This window comes from Panthera uncia, chromosome B1 (assembly GCF_023721935.1).
Source record: "Panthera uncia isolate 11264 chromosome B1, Puncia_PCG_1.0, whole genome shotgun sequence".
Classification (NCBI taxonomy): domain Eukaryota; kingdom Metazoa; phylum Chordata; class Mammalia; order Carnivora; family Felidae; genus Panthera; species Panthera uncia.
In genome coordinates this window covers 58,135,379-58,161,426 of record NC_064811.1, presented here as the reverse complement: position 1 = coordinate 58,161,426, position 26,048 = coordinate 58,135,379, and the positions used below count along the sequence as shown (strand labels likewise).

Below are 26,048 nucleotides of genomic sequence, written 5' to 3'. Positions count from 1 at the left end.
TGACTCCCTCCCGCTGCCACAGGGCTCCTCCTGGAGTGGATCACCTAAGGAGAAGCGAGCTAAGCCTGCCCCTCCAGCCCCCGTGCACCTTGCCTACCCACCCCAGCTAATACGCCAGATCCCCAGCAACACAAGCCTGGCAGTGTGCAAGTAGCCCAGACGGGACACGCCACCCCACAGTGAATCCCGCCCCTAGGAGAGGGGAAGAGAAGGCACACACCAGTCTGACTGTGGCCCCAGCAGTGGGCTGGGGGCAGACATCGGGTCGGACTGCGGCCCCGCCCACTAACTCCAGTTATACACCACAGCACAGGGGAAGTGCACTGCAGGTCCTCACCACGCCAGGGACTCTCCAAAATGACCAAACGGAAGAATTCCCCTCAGAAGAATCTCCAGGAAATAACAACAGCTAATGAACTGATCAAAAAGGATTTAAATAATATAACAGAAAGTGAATTTAGAATAATAGTCATAAAATTAATCGCTGGGCTTGAAAACAGTATACAGGACAGCAGAGAATCTCTTGCCACAAAGATCGAGGGACTAAGGAACAGTCATGAGGAGTTGAAAAACGCTTTAAACGAAATGCAAAACAAAATGGAAACCACGATGGCTCGGCTTGAAGAGGCAGAGGAGAGAATAGGTGAACTAGAAGATAAAGTTATGGAGAAAGAGGAAGCTGAAAGAAAGAGAGATAAAAAAATCCAGGAGTATGAGGGGAAAATTAGAGAACTAAGTGATACACTAAAAAAAAATAATATACGCATAATTGGTATCCCAGAGGAGGAAGAGAGAGGGAAAGGTGCTGAAGGGGTACTTGAACAAATTATAGCTGAGAACTTCCCTGAACTGGGGAAGGAAAAAGGCATTGAATCCAAGAGGCACAGAGAACTCCCTTCAGACGTAACTTGAATCGATCTTCTGCACGACATATCATAGTGAAACTGGCAAAATACAAGGATAAAGAGAAAATTCTGAAAGCAGCAAGGGATAAACGTGCCCTCACATATAAAGGGAGACCTATAAGACTCGTGACTGATCTCTCCTTTGAAACTTGGCAGGCCAGAAAGGCTTGGCACGATATCTACAGTGTGCTAAACAGAAAAAATATGCAGCCGAGAATCCTTTATCCAGCAAGTCTGTCATTTAGAATAGAAGGAGAGATAAAGGTCTTCCCAAACAAACAAAAACTGAAGGAATTTGTCACCACGAAACCAGCCCTACAAGAGATCCTAAGGGGGATCCTGTGAGACAAAGTACCAGAGACATCACTACAAGCATAAAACATACAGACATCACAATGACTCTAAACCCATATCTTTCTATAATAACACTGAATGTAAATGGATTAAATGCGCCAACTAAAAGACATAGGGTATCAGAATGGATAAAAAAACAAGACCCATCTATTTGCTGTCTACAAGAGACTCATTTTAGATCGGAGGACACCTTTAGATTGAGAGTGAGGGGATGGAGAACTATTTATCATGCTCCTGGAAGCCAAAAGAAAGCTGGAGTAGCCATACTTATATCAGACAAACTAGACTTTAAATTAAAGGCTGTAACAAGAGATGAAGAAGGGCATTATATAATAATCACAGGGTCTATCCACCAGGAAGAGCTAACTATTATAAATGTCTATGCGCCAAATACCCGAGCCCCCAGATATATAAAACAATTACTCATAAACGTAAGCAACCTTATTGATAAGAATGTGGTCATTGCAGGGGACTTTAACACCCCACTTACAGAAATGGATAGATCATCTAGACACACAGTCAATAAAGAAACAAGGGCCCTGAATGATACATTGGATCAGATGGACTTGACAGATATATTTAGAACTCTGCATCCCAAAGCAACAGAATATACTTTCTTCCGAGTGCACATGGAACATTCTCCAAGATAGATCATATACTGGGTCACAAAACAGCCCTTCATAAGTTTACAAGAATTGAAATTATACCATGCATACTTTCAGACCACAATGCTACGAAGCTTGAAATCAACCACAGGAAAAAGTCTGGAAAACCTCCAAAAGCATGGAGGTTAAAGAACACCCTACTAACGAATGAGTGGGTCAACCAGGCAATTAGAGAAGAAATTTAAAAATATATGGAAACAAACGAAAATGAAAATACAACAATCCAAACGCTTTGGGACGCAGCGAAGGCAGTCCTGAGAGGAAAATACATTGCAATCCAGGCCTATCTCAAGAAACAAGAAAAATCCCAAATACAAAATCTAACAGCACACCTAAAGGAAATAGAAGAACAGCAAAGACAGCCTAACCCCAGCAGAAGAAGAGAAATAATAAAGATCAGAGCAGAAATAAACAATATAGAATCTAAAAAAACGGTAGAGCAGATCAACGAAACCAAGAGTTGGTTTTTTGAAAAAACAAACAAAATTGACAAACCTCTAGCCAGGCTTCTCAAAAAGAAAAGAGAGATGACCCAAATAGATAAAATCATGAATGAAAATGGAATTATTACAACCAATCCCTCAGAGATACAAACAATTATCAGGGAATACTATGAAAAATTATATGCCAACAAATTGGACAACCTGGAAGAAATGGACAAATTCCTAAACACCCACACTCTTCCAAAACTCAATCAGGAGGAAATAGAAAGCTTGAACAGACCCATAACCAGGGAAGAAATTGAATCAGTCATCAAAAATCTCCCAACAAATAAGAGTCCAGGACCAGATGGCTTCCCAGGGGAGTTCTACCAGACGTTTAAAGCAGAGATAATACCTATCCTTCTCAAGCTATTCCAAGAAATAGAAAGGGAAGGAAAACTTCCAGACTCATTCTATGAAGCCAGTATTACTTTGATTCCTAAACCAGACAGAGACCCAGTAAAAAAAGAGAACTACAGGCCAATATCCCTGATGAATATGGATGCAAAAATTCTCAATAAGATACTAGCAAATCGAATTCAATGGCATATAAAAAGAATTATTCACCATGATCAAGTGGGATTCATTCCTGGGATGCAGGGCTGGTTCAACATTCGCAAATCGATCAACGTGATACATCACATTAACAAAAAAAAAGAGAAGAACCATATGATCCTGTCAATCGATGCCGAAAAGGCCTTTGACAAAATCCAGCACCCTTTCTTAATAAAAACCCTTGAGAAAGTCGGGATAGAAGGAACATACTTAAAGATCATAAAGGCCATTTATGAAAAGCCCACAGCTAACATCATCCTCAACGGGGAAAAACTGAGAGCTTTTTCCCTGAGATCAGGAACACGACAGGGATGCCCACTGTCACCGCTGTTGTTTAATATAGTGCTGGAAGTTCTAGCATCAGCAATCAGACAACAAAAGGAAATCAAAGGCATCAAAATTGGCAAAGACGAAGTCAAGCTTTCGCTTTTTGCAGATGACATGATATTATACATGGAAAATCCGATAGACTCCACCAAAAGTCTGCTAGAACTGATACATGAATTCAGCAAAGTTGCAGGATACAAAATCAATGTGCAGAAATCAGTTGCATTCTTATACACTAACAATGAAGCAACAGAAAGACAAATGAAGAAACTGATCCCATTCACAATTGCACCAAGAAGCATAAAATACCTAGGAATAAATCTAACCAAAGATGTAAAAGATCTGTATGCTGAAAACTATAGAAAGCTTATGCAGGTAATTGAAGAAGATATAAAGAAATGGAAAGACATTCCCTGCTCATGGATTGGAAGAATAAATATTGTCAAAATGTCAATACTACCCAAAGCTATCTACACATTCAATGCAATCCCAATCAAAATTGCACCAGCATTCTTCTCGAAACTAGAACAAGCAATCCTAAAATTCATATGGAACCACAAAAGGCCCCGAATAGCCAAAGTAATTTTGAAGAAGAAGACCAAAGCAGGAGGCATCACAATCCCAGACTTTAGCCTCTACTACAAAGCTGTCATCATCAAGACAGCATGGTATTGGCATAAAAACAGACACATAGACCAATGGAATAGAATAGAAACCCCAGAACTAGACCCACAAACGTATGGCCAACTCATCTTTGACAAAGCAGGAAAGAACATCCAATGGAAAAAAGACAGTCTCTTTAACAAATGGTGCTGGGAGAACTGGACAGCAACATGCAGAAGGTTGAAACTAGACCACTTTCTCACACCATTCACAAAAATAAACTCAAAATGGATAAAGGACCTGAATGTGAGACAGGAAACCATCAAAACCTTAGAGGAGAAAGCAGGAAAAGACCTCTCTGACCTCAGCCGTAGCAATCTCTTACTCGGCACATCCCCAAAGGCAAGGGAATTAAAAGCAAAAGTGAATTACTGGGACCTTATGAAGATAAAAAGCTTCTGCACAGCAAAGGAAACAACCAACAAAACTAAAAGGCAACCAACGGAATGGGAAAAGATATTTGCAAATGACACATCGGACAAAGGGCTAGTATCCAAAATCTATAAAGAGCTCATCAAACTCCACACCCGAAAAACAAATAACCCAGTGAAGAAATGGGCAGAAAACATGAATAGACACTTCTCTAAAGAAGACATCCGGATGGCCAACAGGCACATGAAAAGATGTTCAACGTCGCTCCTCATCAGGGAAATACAAATCAAAACCACACTCAGATACCACCTCACGCCAGTCAGAGTGGCCAAAATGAAGAAATCAGGAGACTATAGATGCTGGAGAGGATGTGGAGAAACAGGAACCCTCTTGCACTGTTGGTGGGAATGCAAATTGGTGCAGCCGCTCTGGAAAGCAGTGTGGAGGTTCCTCAGAAAATTAAAAATAGACCTACCCTATGACCCAGCAATAGCACTGCTAGGAATTTATCCAAGGGATACAGGAGTACTGATGCATAGGGGCACCTGTACCCCAATGTTTATAGCGGCACTCTCAACAATAGCCAAATTATGGAAAGAGCCTAAATGTCCATCAACTGATGAATGGATAAAGAAATTGTGGTTTATATACACAATGGAATACTACGTGGCAATGAGAAAAAATGAAATATGGCCTTTTGTAGCAACATGGATGGAACTGGAGAGTGTGATGCTAAGTGAAATAAGCCATACAGAGAAAGACAGATACCATATGGTTTCACTCTTATGTGGATCCTGAGAAACATAACAGAAACCCATGGGGGAGGGGAAGGAAAGAAGAAAAAAAAAAAAAAAAAAAAGAGGTTAGAGTGGGAGAGAGCCAAAGCATAAGAGACTGTTAAAAACTGAGAACAAACTGAGGGTTGATGGGGGGTGGGAGGGAGGGCAGGGTGGGTGATGGGTATTGAGGAGGGCACCTTTTGGGATGAGCACTGGGTGTTGTATGGAAACCAATTTGACAGTAAATTTCATATATTAAAAAAAAAAAAAAAAAAAAAAAAAACAAAAAAAAAAACAAAAAAAAAAAAAAAAAAAAAAAAAATAAAATGGAATTTTATGCAACATTGGTCCATTCCCTAAACCACTTTCCTTCACATTTCTCATAGGCATTGTGTTACCTGGTTTGATTACATTACATGTACTAAGGGAAAAAGTTGTATGTAACAAGCCCAAGTTCGAAGACTATCAAAATTAAAATATGAAACATTTTTAGACAAAGCTATTACTTCCTAGTGTCACCAAAACCGAAACCTAAACTCAATGAAGGTAAAAGTGTGCTGTGACCTTTGAGTCCTAGGAAATCTTTTATTGGGGAAAACAGAGGCTCGCATCATTATCTTTCCAGCTATCAGTTAATAAGAAATTATGTTCTCAGGGTGCCTGGGTGGCTCAGTAGATTGGGCATCTGACTCTTGGTTTCAGCTCAGGTCATGATCTCACGGTTCATGAGTTCAGACCCTGCGTCAGGCTCTGTGCTGGTAGCACAGAGCCTGCTTGGGATCCTCTCTCTCTCTCCCTCTCTCTCTGTCCCTCTCCTGCTCACATACCCTGTCTCTCTCAAAATAAATAAATAAACTTAAAAAAAAAAAAAGAAAAATATCTCATCTTCCTAAAGTAGGGCAAAATAAATTGTTAAAATTCAGAAAAACTCTCATCTTGCTAAAGTAGGGCAAATGAAATTGTTAAAATTCAGTATACTTATAAAAATTTAAAATAGTGTCAAGTGCCTTTCCTAAATGACAAAAGATTAATCATTAATATATTGAAAGTCTACAGGATATGTAAGAAAAATTCCAAGACATGGATAGAAAAAAAGAAAAAAGACATGAAAAGTAAAATCACAGAAGAAATACAAAGAGCTACTAGGTGTGTTGTGAGAGGAGACTTGTATCTTAATGGTGATCAACTGTATCCAGCAAGGAGACAGAAACACAGTAATTTAAGCAGGAGAAGTTTAATATAAAGAATTAAGCTGTGGGGCGTCTGGGTCGCTCAGTGGGTTAATCGTCTGGCTCTTGATTTTGGCTCAGGTCATGATCTCACGGTATGTGAGATCGAGCCCCGCCATCAGTGCTGAGCCTGCCTGGAATTCTCTGCCCCGCCCCCACGTCTCTTTCTCTCTCACAATAAATAAATGGACTTTTTTTTTTTTTTTAATTAAGCTGTGATGATAGGAGAATAACTGTAAAGTAGAAGTGTGTGTGCCAGGATTGGGAGCTATAGGGGCCTCTTTTGCAGGAACCCAGTACAACTCTGTGCATCAGTTGGGCTGCAGTATCTTTGAAGCTGTGTGGGACAGAGGCTGGTCAGGTAGCTTACTAGATGGCCACCCCCGGGGGCCCTCTCTGTGAGCAGGCATTGAATCCAGGGGGTGGTGTGGAAAGCAGTGATTTGTGTTCAGGTTAGGGTTAGCTCCAGGCTGTGCCACCACAAACCCAATCGAAAGATGAAGGAGTTGGGGGAACAAACGGTAAAGAAAGCTGCACCCTACAGGCAAACTGCCCTGGAGAAAGCACTCTGGGCAAAGCAGTGGAGGAAAAAAGTGGGCTTCCCCAAAGCCTTGTCAGTCAGCCCTGGGAATCTGGAAAGACCAAATTTCCTGCTACAATGCTTCTTCAGCGCCCTCTACCGACGAAGCAGGACATCATGCACAATGCAAAGGAAACACACTTAAAGGGTCCATATCCATTTTCACAGAACCAAGAGCTAAGAACAAATTTGGAGGAGAGAGTCAATAAAATAATTCTAAAGGGTCCGTATCCATTTTCAAAGAACCAACAGCTAAGGATGGATTTGGAGCACAGAGTCAACAAAATAACTCGGATGTCATCAAAACACAAAGTTAAGAAAAACAAAATGCACTTTTTGGTCTATTGGCAAAGATTAAGAAATGAGATTAAATACTCAGCAAATTACAATCAGATGGCCACTGAGACTACTGGTGGAAATACAAGTGGATATAACTTTTCTTGAAAGCAGTTCAGCAGTAAGTTCATCCTATAATTCAGCTTAGAGGATCCTATATTGAAATAATCAGTCATACAAAGCCATTGTGCAAAGATACTTATTATATTGCTATTGTGATAAAAATAATTAAATAGCCTAAATTTTCAAAATTATGGAAAAAAACAGAAGGAAAAAAACATTTACCCACAGAATATTATGCAGCTATTAGAAGTATGTTTCCAGGGGCGCCTGGGTGGCGCAGTCGGTTGGGCGTCCGACTTCAGCCAGGTCACGATCTCGCGGTCTGTGAGTTCGAGCCCCGCGTCAGGCTCTGGGCTGATGGCTCGGAGTCTGGAGCCTGTTTCCGATTCTGTGTCTCCCTCTCTCTCTGCCCCTCCCCCGTTCATGTTCTGTCTCTCTCTGTCCCAAAAATAAATAAAAAACATTGAAAAAAAAATTTTTTTAAAAAAAAGAAGTATGTTTCCAAATAAATTGTAATTATGGAAGAAATTCTTCTTACATATCCGATATCTAAATAAGAATATACATACAAATATTCAAAATATCTGTTATCCATAAAATATGTTTGTGTGTGTGTACACTAACCAAAAACACATTAGATGTGGTTATATCTGAATTGTAGAATTATGGGTGAATCATTTCTTATTTTTCTATGCTTATTAAATAGCCTATAATAAACACGTGTTACTTTTTGAATTAGGGCATAGATAAGTTATGATTAGAAAGTTACCAACAAGAAGTAGCAAGTACATGCAAGCAGAGTCCTACCAGATGCAGAAAAATAAAATTATTTAATAAGACATTAACTTCGCTTCTGTGGTAGTTTTAAAATGTATTCATAAAGTCTTTGATATTCCTCCTCTCAAGAGGTGGGGCCTAATCCTTCCCACCTTGCAAATGGACTGGACCTAGTGACTCAATCCTGATGAGCAGAGGATAGCAGAAGTGACACTGTGTGATTTGGGCAACTAGGTCATATAACGCTGTGGCATCCTTCTTGCTCATTCTCCTGGGTCACTGGCTCTGGGGGAAGCTGACTACCACGGCGAGAGCAGCCCCAGAGAAAGATTTGCATCATGGGAACAGAGACCTTTGCCAGAGCCAGCAACAATTGAGGCCTGTCCACAGCCAGATGAGTGGGCCATGGGCTGGTCCCGGTCAAGCCTTCAGATGACACAGCCCTAACAGTTTGACTACAGCCTCCTGAGACACCCTGAGCCAGAAAACCCAGATAACCCACTCCTGGATTCCTGATCTTTGGAAAATGTATGAGAAAATAAATGGCTGTTGTAGTATGCCAAATTTTAGGATAATTTGTTACATGGCAATACAATTTCAGAGAGAAAAATCTGTTCGGAGGTATCTTTGCATAATACAAGAATATAAACTTTTGTCATAAAACTCTTTATCCTTGCTTCAGGTGGCTCAGGTTTTTTATTACCAGTTACATATTAGTTCAAATTCAACCCCAGTAATGTTATACTTATTAATGGTAGAGGACCTGTTACATTCATCTTTGTATACTTGGCTGAATTTAATGCTGTGTTTTGTATATAGGATGTGCTTAATAAAAATCAATTGAATAAAAGACTTAATGAATTAGTGAATCAGTGAATAAAAGAATGTGCAAATGAGTTATATGAAATGTTTTTCTAAAAGCTCCTGTATATATGCATCCTTTTCACAAATCAGACCCAGTAGCTAAAGAAATATAGAATCTTTTCTGTATGGTTTTCTCTGATTTGGTGGTATATTTTACTATCTCTTGGTTATATGAAATGTTCAGTTAGGCAGTGTTGCTATGGAATTTTGCTTAGGGCCGTTCACATTGGTTTCAGGAACTGAACGGGGAAGAAGTCCATTTTCAAGGCAGCCTATGAGGTGGACAAGATGGCAGGTGTAACTGTCATGTTGCTATATCTACACGGGAAAGGAAAGAAAGGAATAGGATGCATTAGAACAAAACCCTTCAATGGCATCCATTTGTCCTTTTTTCTTCTTTTCTTTTCTCTTTTTCTTCTTTTTTTTCTTTCTCTTTTTTCTTTTTTTTTTTATTTGTCTTCTAAATAACAATAGTTAACACCTATTAGATTGACTGAGCCCTTTGAAATTGTCAATATTTAACCTACCAAACTGGCAATTTCACATCATTCAAATTAATAGCACTTACCATTTGTCAAGTACTGTTTTAAGCTTTACCTATATTAGCTGATTTAGTATTTATTATAGTCCCACAAAGAAGCTACCCTTTCAACCCAATTTTATAGATGAGGAAGGCCATGGAGAGGTTAGGAGATTTGCTAAGGTCTTTAGAAAAACTGGGTAGGATTTGAACCACACTCTGGAATCCACACTCTCAACCCCCATAATCTATGGCTTCACCCTAAACTACACTCTGTCTGGCATTCTTATTTGTCCTCATCTGTAAAATGGGATAGTAGTACCGACTTCACTGGATGGTTGTGGGAGTTATAGGAATAATACATGTCAAGGCTGGCACCTTACACGTTAAAAATGTGATAAACCTTAACTGTTGTTAAAATTAAACTACAGTATGTCCCCACCCACCCTTATATCCCTATCTTCCACTGGATCACACTGCCCACAACTACTTAATTTTTGTCTTACAACAGACCAAACTGAATCACTCACCATTCCCCAAAACACCTCACATCCCACCACTTCTCTATCCGTTCAAACCTTGCCTAATTTCCAGTCGTTGGGCAGGGTCACTTCTTCCATGACTTTTCCTGGTCTCTGTGACAATTTGTGAACTCAGACTCTTGTGAATCACATTATCAGCTCTGCTCTTGTGACACTGGAAATTTGAAATCTGCCCTTTGTTGTAATTCCTTATGTGTTTGTCTCTTGTATAAATGCATTAGTTATCTGGTCTTAGTAAATTCATATTCTTCTCTATAGCACCTAGCAGTGTATTAAACACAATAGGAACTTGCAAACGTTTTTTCACATCTAATTTGCTAATGTATATGAACATGTTGAAATCACTGGAGTGAGGTAAAACTATTTAAAATCAAGGTGAGATGCAATATAATGTGAATTTTTTTCTCTAATCAGAATAACTCACTTATTTAGTAAGCACTACACTATTACTGATTATTTTTTATTAAACACAAAAAAATCTGGAAAAATAAACATAAGTCCAAATGATAAGTTCATTATGTCATTGATCCTAGGATTGCTGGGGAAAAGACTACTACACAAATCATCACCGAAAGCTCAAGTTAATAAACATTAGGGCCCCTGCATTCCAATGTCAGCATCACATACATAGGGTAAAGATAAAAGGTGGAAGGATGAGAAAAATGCGCCAAGGGGGTCAGAACTCAATTTCAAAGTTTAAAGAAAGAAATGAGCACACATAGAAAAAGGAATTAACAAATATATATTAAAGAGATGAGAGAAAGAAAGAGATAGAGAAAAAAGAATGAGAAATCGAATGAACCTCTGAGGGATTCTTCCAAGGCTGAGGCGTTAGTGGCAGAATCAATGGTTAAAGGAGACGGAGCGAGTTATTTGGTTCGCTGTTCACAGAAGGAATTAGCCATTCTCTTCTCAACATGGTGCAGAGAAAACTACCACTGTTTGCAATCAGTGCTTCAGGGAGATTACTCTGCTATTGAGTTTTTAGATAATGATGTTCCTTGACATGACAAAAAAGCATGAATGCACTGATTAAGAGCCCAGTTTCTGGAGATGGATAGTCTAGATTTGAAACCTGGTTCCAAACCATCTGTGAATACTTGGGCAAGATGCTTAACCTCTCTGTGCTCATCGTCTTGGTCCGTAGAATGGGAAGGTTACTAATAGTACCTTCCTCATTAGATTATGATGAGGACTAAATGAGTTTTTACAGGTAAAAATTTAGTATCTGGCACCATGCTAGTTATTATTACTGTAGCCAGTGACAATAATAAGCAAGAAGTTACGTGTAATGATGTGTCTTTAGGACACCGGCTGTTGCAAAAGCAGACTTATCTGGCACGTAGGAGACAATGTACGGCCAACAGAACCTATTCCCCACCTCAGTTATGACCTTTTGTAGCTTTGCAAGTAACTCAAAGGCTCTTGGCAAACAGAACGTTAAATATTTTCTTGATTTCATCATGTGTTCAATGCCATAGGCACAAGGCAAAGTCCTAGTTAGTTCAAGTCTAACTGATGGTGAAAGAGAGAGAGAGACAAAAAGAAGGAAAGATATGTTTTCACCAACCTCCCCCAGAAGGTAAACATGAGAAAGATAGGGATTTTGTTTAGTTTTTCATGGTCACCGATGTATCACAAGCTCCTAGGATAGCGCCTCATACACTAGAACCACTAAAATCTATTCAATGAATGTTATAAGCAGTTCCAAGTACCCTCCCAGTTCCACACTTTCTCAAAAAAAAAAAAAAAAAAAAAAAAGCCAAAGCAATTCTAAAGTTAACTTATTATAAAGCACATTCCATTCAGTTCATCAATAATCATTTTCAACAGTGATATAGACAGAAACTTCCAAACTGCAGGCGGGACTTTTTCACTCTGGAAACCCAACAGCCAGTTTCCAGCTCAGTGTGGCAGCCCATCGCGTCTACCTGAGGCTTTGAAAGGCCCCTTGATTTCATATTTCTGGTGCTGCTTCTGAGAAGCCGAAAGCTTAGGGGAGAAAGGAAGAGTGTAAGCTGGTTGTATCAGGGTTACGATAAGTAGGTTTCTCTGAGTAGAAAAGGAGAGATTTAGTGTAGCCACGCTAGTGTTCTTGAGTAGCATTGTGAGTAGCTAAGAAATGATTTTGTTGAATCTTATTTTGATTCTCAGACATGGGTTTGATTACTGATGAAAAATAAAAAGCAGATCTCACCAAAGATTCCGCACTGACATTTTCTGGGGTCATTTGTGTCCCAAGAGAGACTGGCACTTTTCAATCAGTTTGGACCCCTAGAAAAGAAAGCAAATAAGTACATCGGTAAAGAAAGAGAAAAACAGAACAAAAGAAGACACCCGAACATTTATGATCCCCAAACAGAAAAATCTTTAAGACTTACCTGTATATGCCTGTTGAGGGGCTCTTAAGTGCTCACTGCTCAAGATCTTAGAATTTCTCACAGCCTAGTCCCTTAGCTTAAGCTCTTACTTAACTGCAATACCTCTCTCACTCTGAGGACCCCAGATTTGGATTTAAAAAAAAAAAAACTTTGCTTTTTCCTCACAAAACTATGGGACTCTTTTGGCGCAGGGTAAAAACAATCAACATCAGTTTCTCAATGCATTTTAAAACTGCTCTAGGCTAATCCCGTGCTAAATCATTATACAATTAGGTACAAGAATTCAAGAGGATCAAAACCACGAACTTCGATCCGTGTCCTTACCATCTTCGTATACACTGGTATTGACCTCTATTCTAAGTCCAGCAGTTTTCCCCAATTTTTACCTGTATGCTCTTTATTCAAATGAAAGTCATTCTTGGAAGCCCAGAGAGATAGGTAAAAGTTAAGTGATCTTTAGTGAAGCGGGAATAGGGCCCTAGAATTCCATTGCTAAGATTAGTGCATGAGCGAGTGTGTGTGCGTGTGCACGTGCATACACACACACACACACACACACACACACAAGCCCGCGCGCCCTAGTGGATAGGTGACCTGAACTCCCCAGAACTCCTAGCACCCTGTGGGACATGCTTAAAAGTCTATTAATTTAGCTTTTCTTCCTACCCTCAAACAGTACCACATCTAAATTATCTAGAGACTGGAATCTATTTAAGTTTGGTTTTCAAAATAGCTCTGCAGTTTAAGGAATCTTTGTTTCTCTGGGAACCCATGACATTTTAAATCAATCTTCATGGGACATTTTCCCATAAGCTCAACCTCAAGACCCTCATATTTAATCTTATCCATTTGCTCTGAACCTAATATTAGTGGATAAGTCCCATTTCTCCATTTCCATCCTTCCTGACTTTATTTATTCCTATTTATTCCATAGTTCCTTGGTAAATTTCTCACTTGTAATGATGACAGATGCAGAGGTGGGGGGAAAATGTTTCTGGTAAAGGTAAGGTAAGGTAGAAGAAAGGAATCTGAAAAACTACTGTAATAATGAGAAATGTCCTACATGAAATAAGGGATAACTCAACATCTTGCGGCAAAGCACAAGCAAGATTTAGAAATAGAAAGCATGGACTCATGTTCCATGAGGTGATGGAATGCAGAGAACAGAGAAAAAGAGGAAACATTTTCCTTACACTGACATCAAATTAGTCACTCTAATGTCCTATAATCCTGGACATGTTGGTAGACTGCTAACAGGTCATCCATCCTAAGACTTTGGGATAACCATTACCAGTCAATTTCTCCATATCCTTGTGACATGCATTTCAATCCTTTTTTTTCATTCTAGATACTCTCTGGACATAACAATCAGCTAATATCCTCTTAAAATGTGTTTTCTCTCATCTCTTCCAAGACCCCAGTGAAATAATGGTAAAAATGCTTTTAAAAAAGAAGAAAGCCTTGTCGATGCTAAAAAGAAAAAAAAAAATCAATGTGAGAGATATTGATGAACTGCTAAGGGGGAAGAAAAAGGCCATCAGTATGACATTGACCAAAATATCAAAGTGCAAAAATAGGGGCGAAGAATAATGAAATGATGATATGTCATAGCAGTAAAATACCAGAAAGTCACTAATTTCTGAGTTGCTTTTGGTTTTGGTCTACTGCTCAGCTTGTTTTTCAAACTGTAGCTGCCACTATTCTTTCAATAAACTAATATTACTTAGCCAGAATTTGATCCTATTGTTTACACCTAAAGAACCCCCATTGACATATCAGCAAAAATATTGTGCAAATATATGGACAAAATAATATTTTAAAATACAAGAACCCAATGGCCCCTGGGTGACTCAATCGGTTAAGCTTCCGACTCTTGATTTCAGCTCAGGTCATGATCTCATGTTTTGTGGGATCAAGCCCTGTGTTGGGCTCTGCACTGACAACACAGAGCCTGCTTGGGATTCTCTCTCTCTGCCCTTCCCCAGGCTTTCTCTCTCTCTCTCTCTCTCTCTCTCTCTCTCTGTCTGTCTCTCTCAAAATAAATAAATAAACTTAAAAAAATAATAAAATACAAGGACCCAGAAAGTTTATATATTATTTTGAAATAATACATACATACATATGTACATATGTTAAGAATGTAGCCCAACAAAACGTAAACTAGTCCAAGAAAAAAACAAAAAAAATTGTATTTAGAAATAGTCCAATTTACCCAGGATTACACTAAAATGAAACCCTATGTGAATAGCCATGGATAAGTCCAGAAATAACTACATCTGATTGAAAGATTAGCTCAGAGGGCTTTTTGAAATATTCTTTTAAGATGACAGAATATTCTATTAAAAAACTGTCTTATTAAGAACTTAAAACAGTCTAGTAATCTGATGAAAGTGCGTGCTTTATTTGCCAACAGAGAAAAAGAAAGGAAATTAGAAACTCTTAAATACAGAAGGATATACAAGAAAATCATAGTCCAAATATGTGAAACTAAATAAAAGTGGCATGATTTTCTGCAGCTGGTAGTGGTAAGAGAAGAGTGTTCATTTAATTTCTACACCTTTTAACAGGGTAAATCATTCGGTTGGTCAATCCATTCATGGTACTGATATAAGTAATATTCAAAGTAAACACACAATTAAATATACTATTGAATCATTTCCAGTTTTTAGCATTAACTTCTGAACAAAGCATATAAACTTTGTATTTAATAAGCAGATACATAAACCCAGACACTGTAGAACAATGGTATAGCTTTAAAAAGTAAACTTGGCAGGAAGTCAAAGGAAGTTTAGAAATGTTACTTATGTTTGGGAGAATCACTAGATGCTGACTGGAACTGAAGGGCCAAGAAATAGAAGCAATAAAAGAACTAAAAATACTTTTAAATAAATTAAGAAAGAGTCTCTGGATAGGGTTCTTGAAGTCAGCAGAAGCACACCATATTCATTATGTGACGTGAATATTTTGAATATTTTAGGAAACTATTAAGGTGATGATGGGAATCACTAGGAAAACTAGAAGAAAGAACTCAAAATTGGGAAGGGGAAATGTACCCTGGTGTTCTGTTTGAGCTCTTGTTGTGTTCATGTATTGCTTATATTATTTTCAAAGCTTGTGTAATGTATTATAAGAAACTGAACATAGTAACCTGTGACCACCTGCATTGGTAGTTCACCCACATTGATCCACCTACGTTGGAATTATCACCTTGCTTAACCTGGTCCTTGTTTTTTCTTTGGAAATGCATCCAAGACTACAGTGGCTCTGACAGTAGACCCATCAAGTTGTTGGGTACAGACCACTTACCCAGCAGATCTTTTCCCATGAACCTGTGTTGAGTCGCATCTAAAAGTAGACCTTCGCTTTTTTTCATTGTGAAATTGCATGTATTATTTTCAAAGCATTGTTCCAACCTGCCCACATTTCTGCTAATTCATGTTTGCTTTCTTCTATATTATACTCTGCTGGTTGACAGAGAAATATCTCAGGCTATAATTATCATTCCCCGTTGACCTGGCAGAGAGTATCTGTGAGTAGGGTTTTCTCCTTGAACCTGCTGAGGTCTACGATTTGTGTTATTATTTCATGAAATGTGAGAGATGCCTGTTCTTTGGACAATCCAAATTCACCCTGTATAGCTGAGTTTCTTTTTTTTTTTTCCTCTTATATATTCGTTTTTCTCTTGTCAACATTCCAACATTGTTGGTTCACCCTTTTTCTCCTTAGAATTTGGCTTCCTTCTCAAACTATGTCTTCCATCTTATCTAAAAATGCTTTGTCCTCCCAACAGCCAGAGCTAGAAAGGCAGTCTTCAAACCTGCTCACCCTCTCTTTTAGCAGGCAGGACAGGTTTACATAATTGACTACTATAATATCAGAAAAGAAAACAAAGAAAATGCCCGTAGGTCCCTGGAGTGGTTAGTCTTTTATAGCTAACTTGGAACAGCCACAGACTGCCAACTGGCTGAGCCTCTGAGCTTCTGGGGTCGTGGTTCCATGGAGGCTCCTGTAGTCTCTAGGCATTATTCCTCTGCCCTATTGTCAAGCCTAGACTCCTTTCACAAACACAGAAGCATGGAGATTTGCACAAATTCTTGAGGATAAGATTCTAAAGTAGTTTTATCATCCATTCCCACATTTTTTGCTAAGCCTGTTTATATACTATAAGGTTATTTTGTAAATATTCCAGTCTTATCTTCATATCTAATATCCACAAATCCTTTCACTTCCTTTTATAAATATGTTATTTTCCAATTGTTTCATTATTTCTGTTACTGTCCTTGGTTCCAACTTCTCACTGAGAATTAGACAATTCAGAAACATGGGGAGGGAATGGGGGAACAGTTTATGATTATCTACTTGCACCTTACTAAAGTGATCCTTAAAGTGGTCCCCAAACCAGCAGCACCAGCAGCACCTAGAACTTGTTAGAAATGCAAATTATCAGACCCCATCCCAGAACTACTAAATCAGACACCCTGGGGTGGAAAACACTGATTTTGTTTGAGTAAGCTCTGTAAGTGATTCTAATGCACACTAAAGTTTCAGACTCACTGCCTTAGAATAATCATACAAGGATCAACTTGACCAAACTTTAGAGATAATGCATAATTACAGATAATAAACATTTTTATCTGAAGAAGTAATTCTGGCAAATTATAATTAACATGATATATTCTTCAGATAGCTTCTGTTTTCTCCTTTAATTTGGGGGAGAGAAATCCTAAAAGAAAGTAGAGGAGGAAGGGGGAAAGGGGAAGATATTGGGCTTTTCAACCACTAAGTTGAAGATAACTGTTAGGCAAAAAATGTGGGGGAAAGAGCACAGAAATCTTCCTAGCAGGCCATTGGTTAAACAGTTTGAGCAAGTAGTATTCTTACTCAGGAGGAAGAATGCCTCAAGAAAATTCCCTTGGGAGTTCCCAGACTAGGCCCTTCTTCAAAGTGTTGATCTGTGTGGTTATGGAGTTGTCGCTTAGATGGAAACATGTTTTCTGAACGCTTTACAAAAAGTAAAAAGGCTTTAAAATAAATAAATAGAAGGGTGCCTGGGTGGCTTAGTCAATTAAGCGTCCGACTGTGGTTCAGGTCATGATCTCACGGTTCATGGGTTCAAGCCCCGCATCAGTCTCTGTGCTGACAGCTCAGAGCCTGGAGCCTGTCTCAGATTCTGTGTCTGCCTCTCCCCTGCTCGAGCTCTCTTTCTGTCTTTCAACAATAAAACGTCAAAAAAAAACTAAAATAAATAGATTCTAGCATAGGTGATTACTTTCATTTTTTGTATCAGCTAATCTGGGAGTCAGTGAAGTTTTTCTGTGAACAGCCTGATAGTCAATATTTGAGGGCTTTGCAGTTCATGCAGTCTCTGTCACAGCCACTCAATCCTGCAATTACTTAATTCAGCTGTTACAGACAGAAAGCAGCCATAGACAATATGTAAATAAACGGGCAGGGCTGTGTGTCAATACAACCTTATTTATATAAACAGGAAGTGGAGCCCATTAGCCTGAGAGCTGTAGTTTGCCTGCCCTTGGCTAGACTATAGATATGTGACTTTTAACATAAACACATGTACAGTTTAGCTGAATAGGTAGAAAAGAGCCACTGAAGGTAATCAAGGCATTCAGGAAAATTGTTACCTGTGAAAACATTTCCCTCGGCCATTGCTAGCCATATCTCCCATCTGAACCATCCACAGCCTGTTTTCACTATAAAGACTGCTTTATTATTATTATTTTTTAACTACACACTTGCATTCCTTTACTCAGATACTACAATATCTGAGTTTCTGCTCCTTGAATCACGTCCCTGGGAGAGCAGTTTGTCCTAGGTCCCTTCCATGAATTGACATGAATTTTCTGGGCCACAGCCTACCATGATATTCTTAGCAGTTTAAGTCCTATAACTTTACCATCTTAGGAAAAATCATTTACTTGGTAACCATACAAAATTAGATTAGTTACAGAAACTAATGTAGTAGTCAGTTTGGTGAGTAAGCACGAGCACTCTTTTCTGGTCATTTCTCTTTCCTCTATGTAGTCTTCACCCCTATTCCAATGATCTTCTGGCCACTAAGAAAATGAAACCCTAGTCCCTGATTCCTTAGTTAAGCCCCAATTACATTTGGCAACTATTCCCTATTGTGCCCCCCAGAAATATCTGGAACAAAACTACAGTTTGCCCATAAGGTCTTCAAACTGTCATTTCTTTAAAATTTCACTCTATTTTTAAGGACACCGTTTCTCTACAATTACCAAAGTCTTCAGTTCATGTTTCTCTCTCCCACCCCCAATCCACCTCCATCTGGTGCCACGACTCTGGTATTCAATTCTAATGGTTTCCTCAAATAAGCATAAATAGTAACATACCCCGAACCCAAATGTAGTCAATTACACCAATCCATCTACACTGTGCTTTTCTCCCAATCCGTTCACGTTTGGAATGGAGAGAGTACTTTGTTTAGAACTTCAATAAATCCTAAGAGAATAGACAAGGAAACAGGGATACCTCTCCTCTGAAGCACATTTCACTTTCCTCTGCTTGGCAGCACTTCTCCACCAGGTGAGCGAAATCTGCAATAATTGATTGGAACTGCATCTCCGTTGCCCGTGGTTTCTGCTTCACAAGATTGCTCAGGAGCCTGAATCGGAAATCAATGGCAAAAATGCAAGTGCTGCCTGAGTTCTAGATGGCCAGCCTGCACACCTGCCTTGCTAACTTAGAGCTGAACACCACCCATGCCTCTTTGTCACTCCCACTCTCAAGTTTATAAAAGGCCTGGGGCGTCTGGGTGGCTCAGTTGGTTAAGCATCGGATTCTTGATTTTCGCTCAGGTCGTGATCTCATGCGAGATCAAGATTGAGCCCCACGTCGGGCTCTACACTGACAGCTCTGAGCCTGCTTAGGACTCTCTTTCTCCCTCTCTCTCTGCCCCTTCCCCACACACATGCACCCACATGCTCTCTGCCGACAATAAATACATTTTAAAAATATTTAAAAGCCCTGAAAATGCCATGGTGTATTCGTACTTTTCACACTGCCCGTCTCCATCTCTGTGTTTTATCCAACATATTTTTCTTCCAGTACATCTCTTTAACATAATTGATACATTAAATTTAATTATTTTACATGACTATTACTAGGGTAAACATGTTTGTTTTCTCTTTTCATTGCATTGGATGATAAATAGATTATATCTTAAAATTAAATGCTTTTTCCTATCGCATTTTGTAATGAACATTTATTCTGAACAACTAACTTCCAAATAAATATTACAAGTATAGCACACCTCGAAGTTGAGGGTCCTTCATATGTTATTAATGATAAACCAATAAACTAATATGAAACTATAATGGCTTGACAGTCATCTCCGATTTCCTTCACAAAAGAGTTTCCCCCAAACTGTAGTTTCTAGCCACTATGAATCTTCAAAAGTGTAACCTGGTTTCTGTCTCTCTACTTGATGAAATAGTATTCTAAATCTTCCAGTGTTATCTTTCTCTCTCTCTCTCTCTCTTTTTTTTTTTTTTTTTTTAATGTTTTAGACCAAGACAGATTTAACCACAAGGAAAATAAGGCATGAAGGGTAGGGAAAATATACATTAATCCGTCTTCTACTGTTTCACCAAAAACCTTTCCTTATTCTTCATTTTCAAGTTCACATGTATACTACCTAGTGGCCTTATTTGTGCCTTGGATGGGTATAAAAGAAAATATCTCAAAGCTCTAAGTAGCTACTTCTATGACAATTTAAACCAGAGGTCCAGTAAATAATTCCAGATAGTAAAGATTTTAGGCTTTGCCCACAGACAGGTAAATGGAGGCTAATATAGAAGTGCAATGCGATACTCCAAACCCCTGTTTGCCTGAGGTGGGCTGCCCCATGCGGCAGCCACAGTTTGTGTCCAGTTGCGTCAGCTGGAGAAGAGGGAGAAGACAGACCAGGCAACGAGGGAGGAGGTGCGCACTGTGGTTAGTTTCACTCTGGGCCCCAGACACGCCCTCATCTTCTCCCAGCTACCTCAATGTGGGCCGCTGGCCCAAGCAACTTGCTGAGTCATTCGACTCCTGGACTGAGATGCCACCACCTTTTGCTGCCCAGCAGTGACCAACAGCGAAGTCCCCCACATGTAAGTGTCACAGCTCAGGCACTGTGCGGCAGTGAGCATGGTCACTCGCAGGGAAGGCAGGCACCGGGAGCAAAGTGGGGGACGTGGGTAAAGCAAACTTGGCCATCCGCAGCTCTCAAGCCTAGCCCAATCAAGCAGTGCCCTCAGGACCTACAAAAACAGCCGTGCCCTGTTGCCCACAGCATGCTGATCCCATTAAACAATAAAATAAGGTATCCAGCTTAACATGGCAGCCCAGGGGACATGCCTCTTTGAACTAGCCGTTTCAGCCTCACCCTCTCCCACTCCTCCAACTCTCACAGCCCCGCCACCTCCCCCCAGAAATATTTAAAATAATGGCAACGGCCAACATCTTCTGAGTATGCTGATGTTTACTATGATCCAGGCAAGGTGCGATAACTTATCGATGTTATCCCATCTGTAATACTGTCTGTTAGCTTTTTAATAAGGTTCTATGGCCTCTCCATTTTGCATTAGAAACATTCCCTGGGAGTGTTATAGTTCTGGGCATATACAGCAAACCAGGGAAGTGAGCCTCCCTCCCAGAAGGCATGAGGATTGGGAACCACGTGGGAGAACTCATCCCGACACAAGAAGTCAGGCTCATACCCTTCCCGTCCCGGAAGAAAGGCTTGGTCAGTGGAAGAAGCAATGATTCTGTGGTTCCCGAACCAAGCCTTCATTGGACTCATTTCTGAGTCACATGGGATCAGGGTAACTCTTTGAAAAAGCACCGTAAGAGAACTTTCGTTAAAGTTCTGCAAACCATGAAGACACACAGGAGCAGCCCCGCCCTGGTACCTGCTGAAAGGGCATAATCCTGGGAGTCAGGGGAAAGGGCTGTCTTTCTTCTTACAACAAAACATAAAGTAGCTTTGTCATTTCAAGGGATCCAGTCTGCAGCTGAGCAGGCGACAGCAGCCCCTGGAGGGCATGACTGTTCCCAGTGGCCCAGGAGTGGTGCCAGGGAGAGCATGCTTGGAGAATGCTCCAAGGGGGAGGGGGAGGGAGTTTCATAAGCTCTCCCCAGAGGACTCTAGGGATAATTGCTGGGACTGAAATTTGTGGAAGCAGGTAGTCGCAAAGCTGTGCAAAACTTGTATTATTAAATATTAGAACCACAAAGGGCAATTGCGAGAGTGTGCACTTGCATACCTATGTGACATGTATTCTTATACTACACATATATTTATAATGGGTAGATCTGCAGTGTTGGAATAAAATCGTTATGATTTTTCCTTCTCTCTTGTGTACTTTCTAAGTTTTCTGCAATGATTGTGCATTACTTCAATAATAACATAAACCAATATTTTAAAAAGAAATAGAATAGTATCAGCATTTTTTCTACCCAGCTGTTCTGTACATATTTACTCTTCTAATTAGACCTAAACTTGATCCCACTTGAAAGAAAATGCTGTATTCGTTTCTAAGTGCCTCTATATAATTTAAGTCTGTATGGTTAGATAAATAATCAAAGAAGTTTACCCTACCTTTGAATAATCAGTATCGGTTTTTAAGAAATTAATTAGTAAAGGTGGAGAAATACAGGCTATTTCCCATTGGAATTTGGTGGGTTTTGTCTTAAAATATACTTTCCTATAGAACCAATATTACCCATGATGATGAAATTCACTGACCTATCCATGAAAGCATAGGGTTACTTAAGTCCCAGGCAATAAACACTAGCTGTCATGGATACTTATACTGTGGGAATGACCCTATTTCCAAACACTCATTTGGGGCTTCTGTAGTCTGGCTTAGGGGATTCAGCACCAAAAGGCCAGAAGCTGGTATAGGAAGGGGACGAGGTTTACCCCTGGTTCATGCAAAATCTGGACTTCTCTTTCCTTCTAATATCCTATAGAGGGCACAGACTTTGAAGTCAAACTTACTTTGGTTCAACTAGTTAGTGTGATGGTAAGCGAGATTCTTAACCTCTCTGACCTTTATAAAAAGTAAATTTGAACACCTACATTGCAAGGTATTTGCAAGGACCAAAAATAACGTATTAAAGAGCTGAGTACAGTAACTGGTGCACTTAAGGCAATAAATAATGTCAAAGATAATAAGAACGATGAACAATTATAATAATCATAGCACAACTTGCTTCCATTTCAAATTAACGGTTGCTCCCAACCATGGTTCCCGTCCTCCCTGACTCCCACAATAAATAGTACATTGTCACAGCTCTCCTCCTATTTATTCACTTATTCATTCAGCAAATAATTAATGAGCATCTTTACAATTCCCCTGAGGATTTGAGCTGTAGATCCCACAGTGATAGAGAAACCTAACGGGAGAGGCAGGAAAGCTCCCTTGTCTATACCCTCCTCTTGTCTCACAAGCTGTGGGATCCAAGTGTGTTCATGGCTTGGCCCCTCCCAAACTCTCTAGTCTCACCCCCAAAAGTTTCTCTCCCTTCCTTCACTTATGCCTGAGTCACCAGGCTTTCCTCTTTCTCCTGCTGGGTGGGCTGGTTTCCAAAGGCACTTCCCCAGAGGGACCAGTAGGGGGAAAACGGGCAAGACTGCTATGTTTCCAGAACGCCAGAGAGCAACTGCTTCTTTCAACCAGGAGAAACACTCCAATCGTCCTGGAACCAGCAAGGGGAAGAAAAGGATCCCATTATGAGAAGACAAAAAGTCTGGGAATGAGATTCATAGCAGGGGTATTAGGATGTCATGATATCTCTCCTTAAAACCCCAGATATAAAGGCTGCTGCTTCTAAAATGGGGGATTCTGTGCCACTTAAAAGCTTGACTCCCTCCCCCCCAGACTGCCACATACTTGTGACCTGCTTGGAGTTGATTTACCCCTCCTGACCACTTCCTTCCTCCCCCACTCTGATCTTTCTACCTACCAACCCTACTGCTGTTATGTAAAAACAGTTCCCTTAAAAAAAATTATAATAAAAATTTTTAAAAAGCTCCCTTAATTCTTTATGTTTTTAGCTTAAAATTTTTAACTTACCTTTTTAAATCTTAAATCCTAGTTTTGATTCTCAGTACCATCAACTTGTTTTCAGTTTTTCATTTCTATGATATTAATCTTTTCTTTTCATGAAATTTACCCACCACTTCATTTAAAGCATAGTCTAGTCTTTATATACTATCTTAAATCTTTATATACTCTCTTAAATCTTCTCATTGCCACTCAGTATTTTTAACTCAATTAAATTCTTTTACTTCGAACTTCTATTTCCTTTTTATTGTCTCTGTCTTATTACATGATCTCAACTCCTACCTTCTCTTCTATCCTGCTGAATTTTTCTTTCCTCTCCAGAAACTCCTTTGCTTGGTTTTCCTTTTGTGTTTTTGCAAATTTATGCTGTGATAGCCAGCCATACAGAGCCCTTGCCGCTATCCCAGGAAGTAAGAAGGTTTTTTTCCAGCTTGACCCTTGACTCCCAATGTGGATCCTCCCAGAATATTCCAGAAATCTCTACATTAACTATCTGTATGCTATTGTTTTCTCCATACAGAGAACACAGTGATTTCGCCAGGACAGGGACGATTCCTAATATTTTATACTTTTTATTATCTAGCCTTTATAGAATAACTCAATGTTTAAAAAATTATAACTAATATTATAACCCCTTGATTCTGGCACACTAAGAGCTATATGTTGGTAGTTACAGCCAGATAGCTTGGGTGAAAATTGCAGCTCAACAACTATTTACCTGTTGCATAGTCTCATACTAAGTCTTCTTGCCTTCTGAGCCTCGGTTTCCTTACAATTAAAATGGCATATAATGTTATCTCCCTCATAAATTTGTGTGTAAGAATTTGATGAGATGCCATACATAGAGTAGTGCCTATCTATACTCAGAGACTTCCTCAAGAGGAAGAAAATTTGCACGTTAGAAGTAAAAGAGACCTCGTTCTTCTACATTCTCACATCAAGCCTGAACTAAAGAAAGAATGGCTAACTAAATGTCTCAACAGTCTTTGGGTGTTGACTGGGAGGTTTTAAAGGCTAGTTTGTGATTGGCTCACCTTGGAGAACTGAAGAAAGGATTCCAAGGGTCAGCTGGCGTAGGAATTGCAAGTACTGTGATAAAACAGACCAAGCAACAACCTGTGCTTGCTGCCCATGAGTATGTATTCGTTCCAGAAGCAACAAAAACTTTGCCTCACTTGGCAAGATGATATTGTTGGACCAATAGTATTTAGACCCTGCAAATGCATGTCTTTGAGTAAATAAATTAACTAGAAATACAGTAAGCTATCATTTCTAATGAAGTTGGGGGAGAAGGAACAATGAGGAGGAGGGCTTGCATGTTTTCTCCTGAGGACATGATCAGGGGCATTAGGAGGGAACCGCCCCCCCCGTCAGGGGTAGGAGTGCTTTCAATGCATCCTGCTGATTCAGGGATATTAGAATTTCACCCTTTGGCTTTTTCTAGAACAGTCACTTTTGGCAACTCCATATGGGGCCTCTAACATCACATTCACCAGCAGCAGAATTCCTGCTGAGGGAGAATGCCTGGACCATGAGAATATCTTGGCTCTAAGCTCAGGAGCTGAATGGGAGCGAAGTGATGGATGATCAATGCCACTAAGAAAGATAATTCTTTGTCTTCAGCAGCAAGCAAGTAGTCTCTTTACTAAGACCTGACAATGAGTTCCGTTCGATCCGTCCACGCAGGAGTGGGGAGAATTGGAGAAAATGCCAACCACCTGTGAGATCTTAATCACCTGTGCTGTCAGTGGCAAAGAGCAAATCAGCTGCCCTAAAGTTTTCTGTGCTGTGTGTGCTACTTCCAAAGCCCAGCCCATGATACCTCTGTCACCTCAGCCTCAGTCACAACCAGAAATCTAAGCCTCCCAGATCATCTGTCATCATGCTGATGTTTCTATGCCCTTAATCTGACCCATCCCCTGCTCTTTTGGTCCTCTGTCTCCTCTGTAACATGAGGCTTTCTCAAGAAAACGTTCCCAGGGCACCTGGGTGGCTCAGTCCATTAAGCGTTCGACTTTGGCTCAGGTCATGATCTTACGGTTCATGGGTTCGAGCCCCGCATTGGCTCTGTGCTGACAGCTCAGAGCCTGGAGCCTGTTTCAGATTCTCTCTCTCTGCCCCTCTCTCTCCCCCTCCCCCCTCTCAAAAATAAGCATTAAAAAAAAAGAAAACATTCCCATATCCACAGCTTCTCTTCTGAACTTCTCTGTCTTGCTCTAAACGAAAACAGGAGGCTACCCAGAGCACATAACTTCCCCCAAGACCTTGCAAGATGAGACTGTTTTTGCTTGAAATCCACTTACCTTTGTATCTAGTTCTTTTTTACTGCTTTCAATATAACTCCTTCATTCTCATTTGAAAACCACAGCTCCTTTGAAGTACAAGTTATCAAACTCTGACACCCCTTATCTTTACTTATTTCTGCCGCATATAGAAAGTCTTGTCATCCCCCTCATTTCTGATGACTTCAGACCCAGTTAACCGCCTCTTTTTCCACCATTATCTTGACATTTGTCATTTTCTATAGTTTCAACAGCTATATTAATGATCCACAGGTGGCTGAT

At 39.9% G+C, this 26,048-nt stretch overlaps 1 protein-coding gene across 1 annotated transcript in view; it reads right to left on the bottom strand.

Moving 5' to 3' along the window:
- Positions 1 to 7,878: 7,878 nt before the first annotated feature.
- LOC125922814 (alpha-fetoprotein-like) overlaps positions 7,879 to 26,048 on the bottom strand; it is a 50,050-nt gene continuing 31,880 nt past the window's right edge. Inside the window, exons 13-15 of the mRNA XM_049630625.1 lie at positions 18,902 to 19,034; positions 12,211 to 12,287; positions 7,879 to 9,269 (exon numbers count right to left, since the gene is read on the bottom strand). Coding sequence (XP_049486582.1) covers positions 12,240 to 12,287; positions 18,902 to 19,034 — 181 coding nt within the window. The 3' untranslated portion in view covers positions 7,879 to 9,269; positions 12,211 to 12,239. The remainder of the gene's footprint in view (positions 9,270 to 12,210; positions 12,288 to 18,901; positions 19,035 to 26,048) is intronic.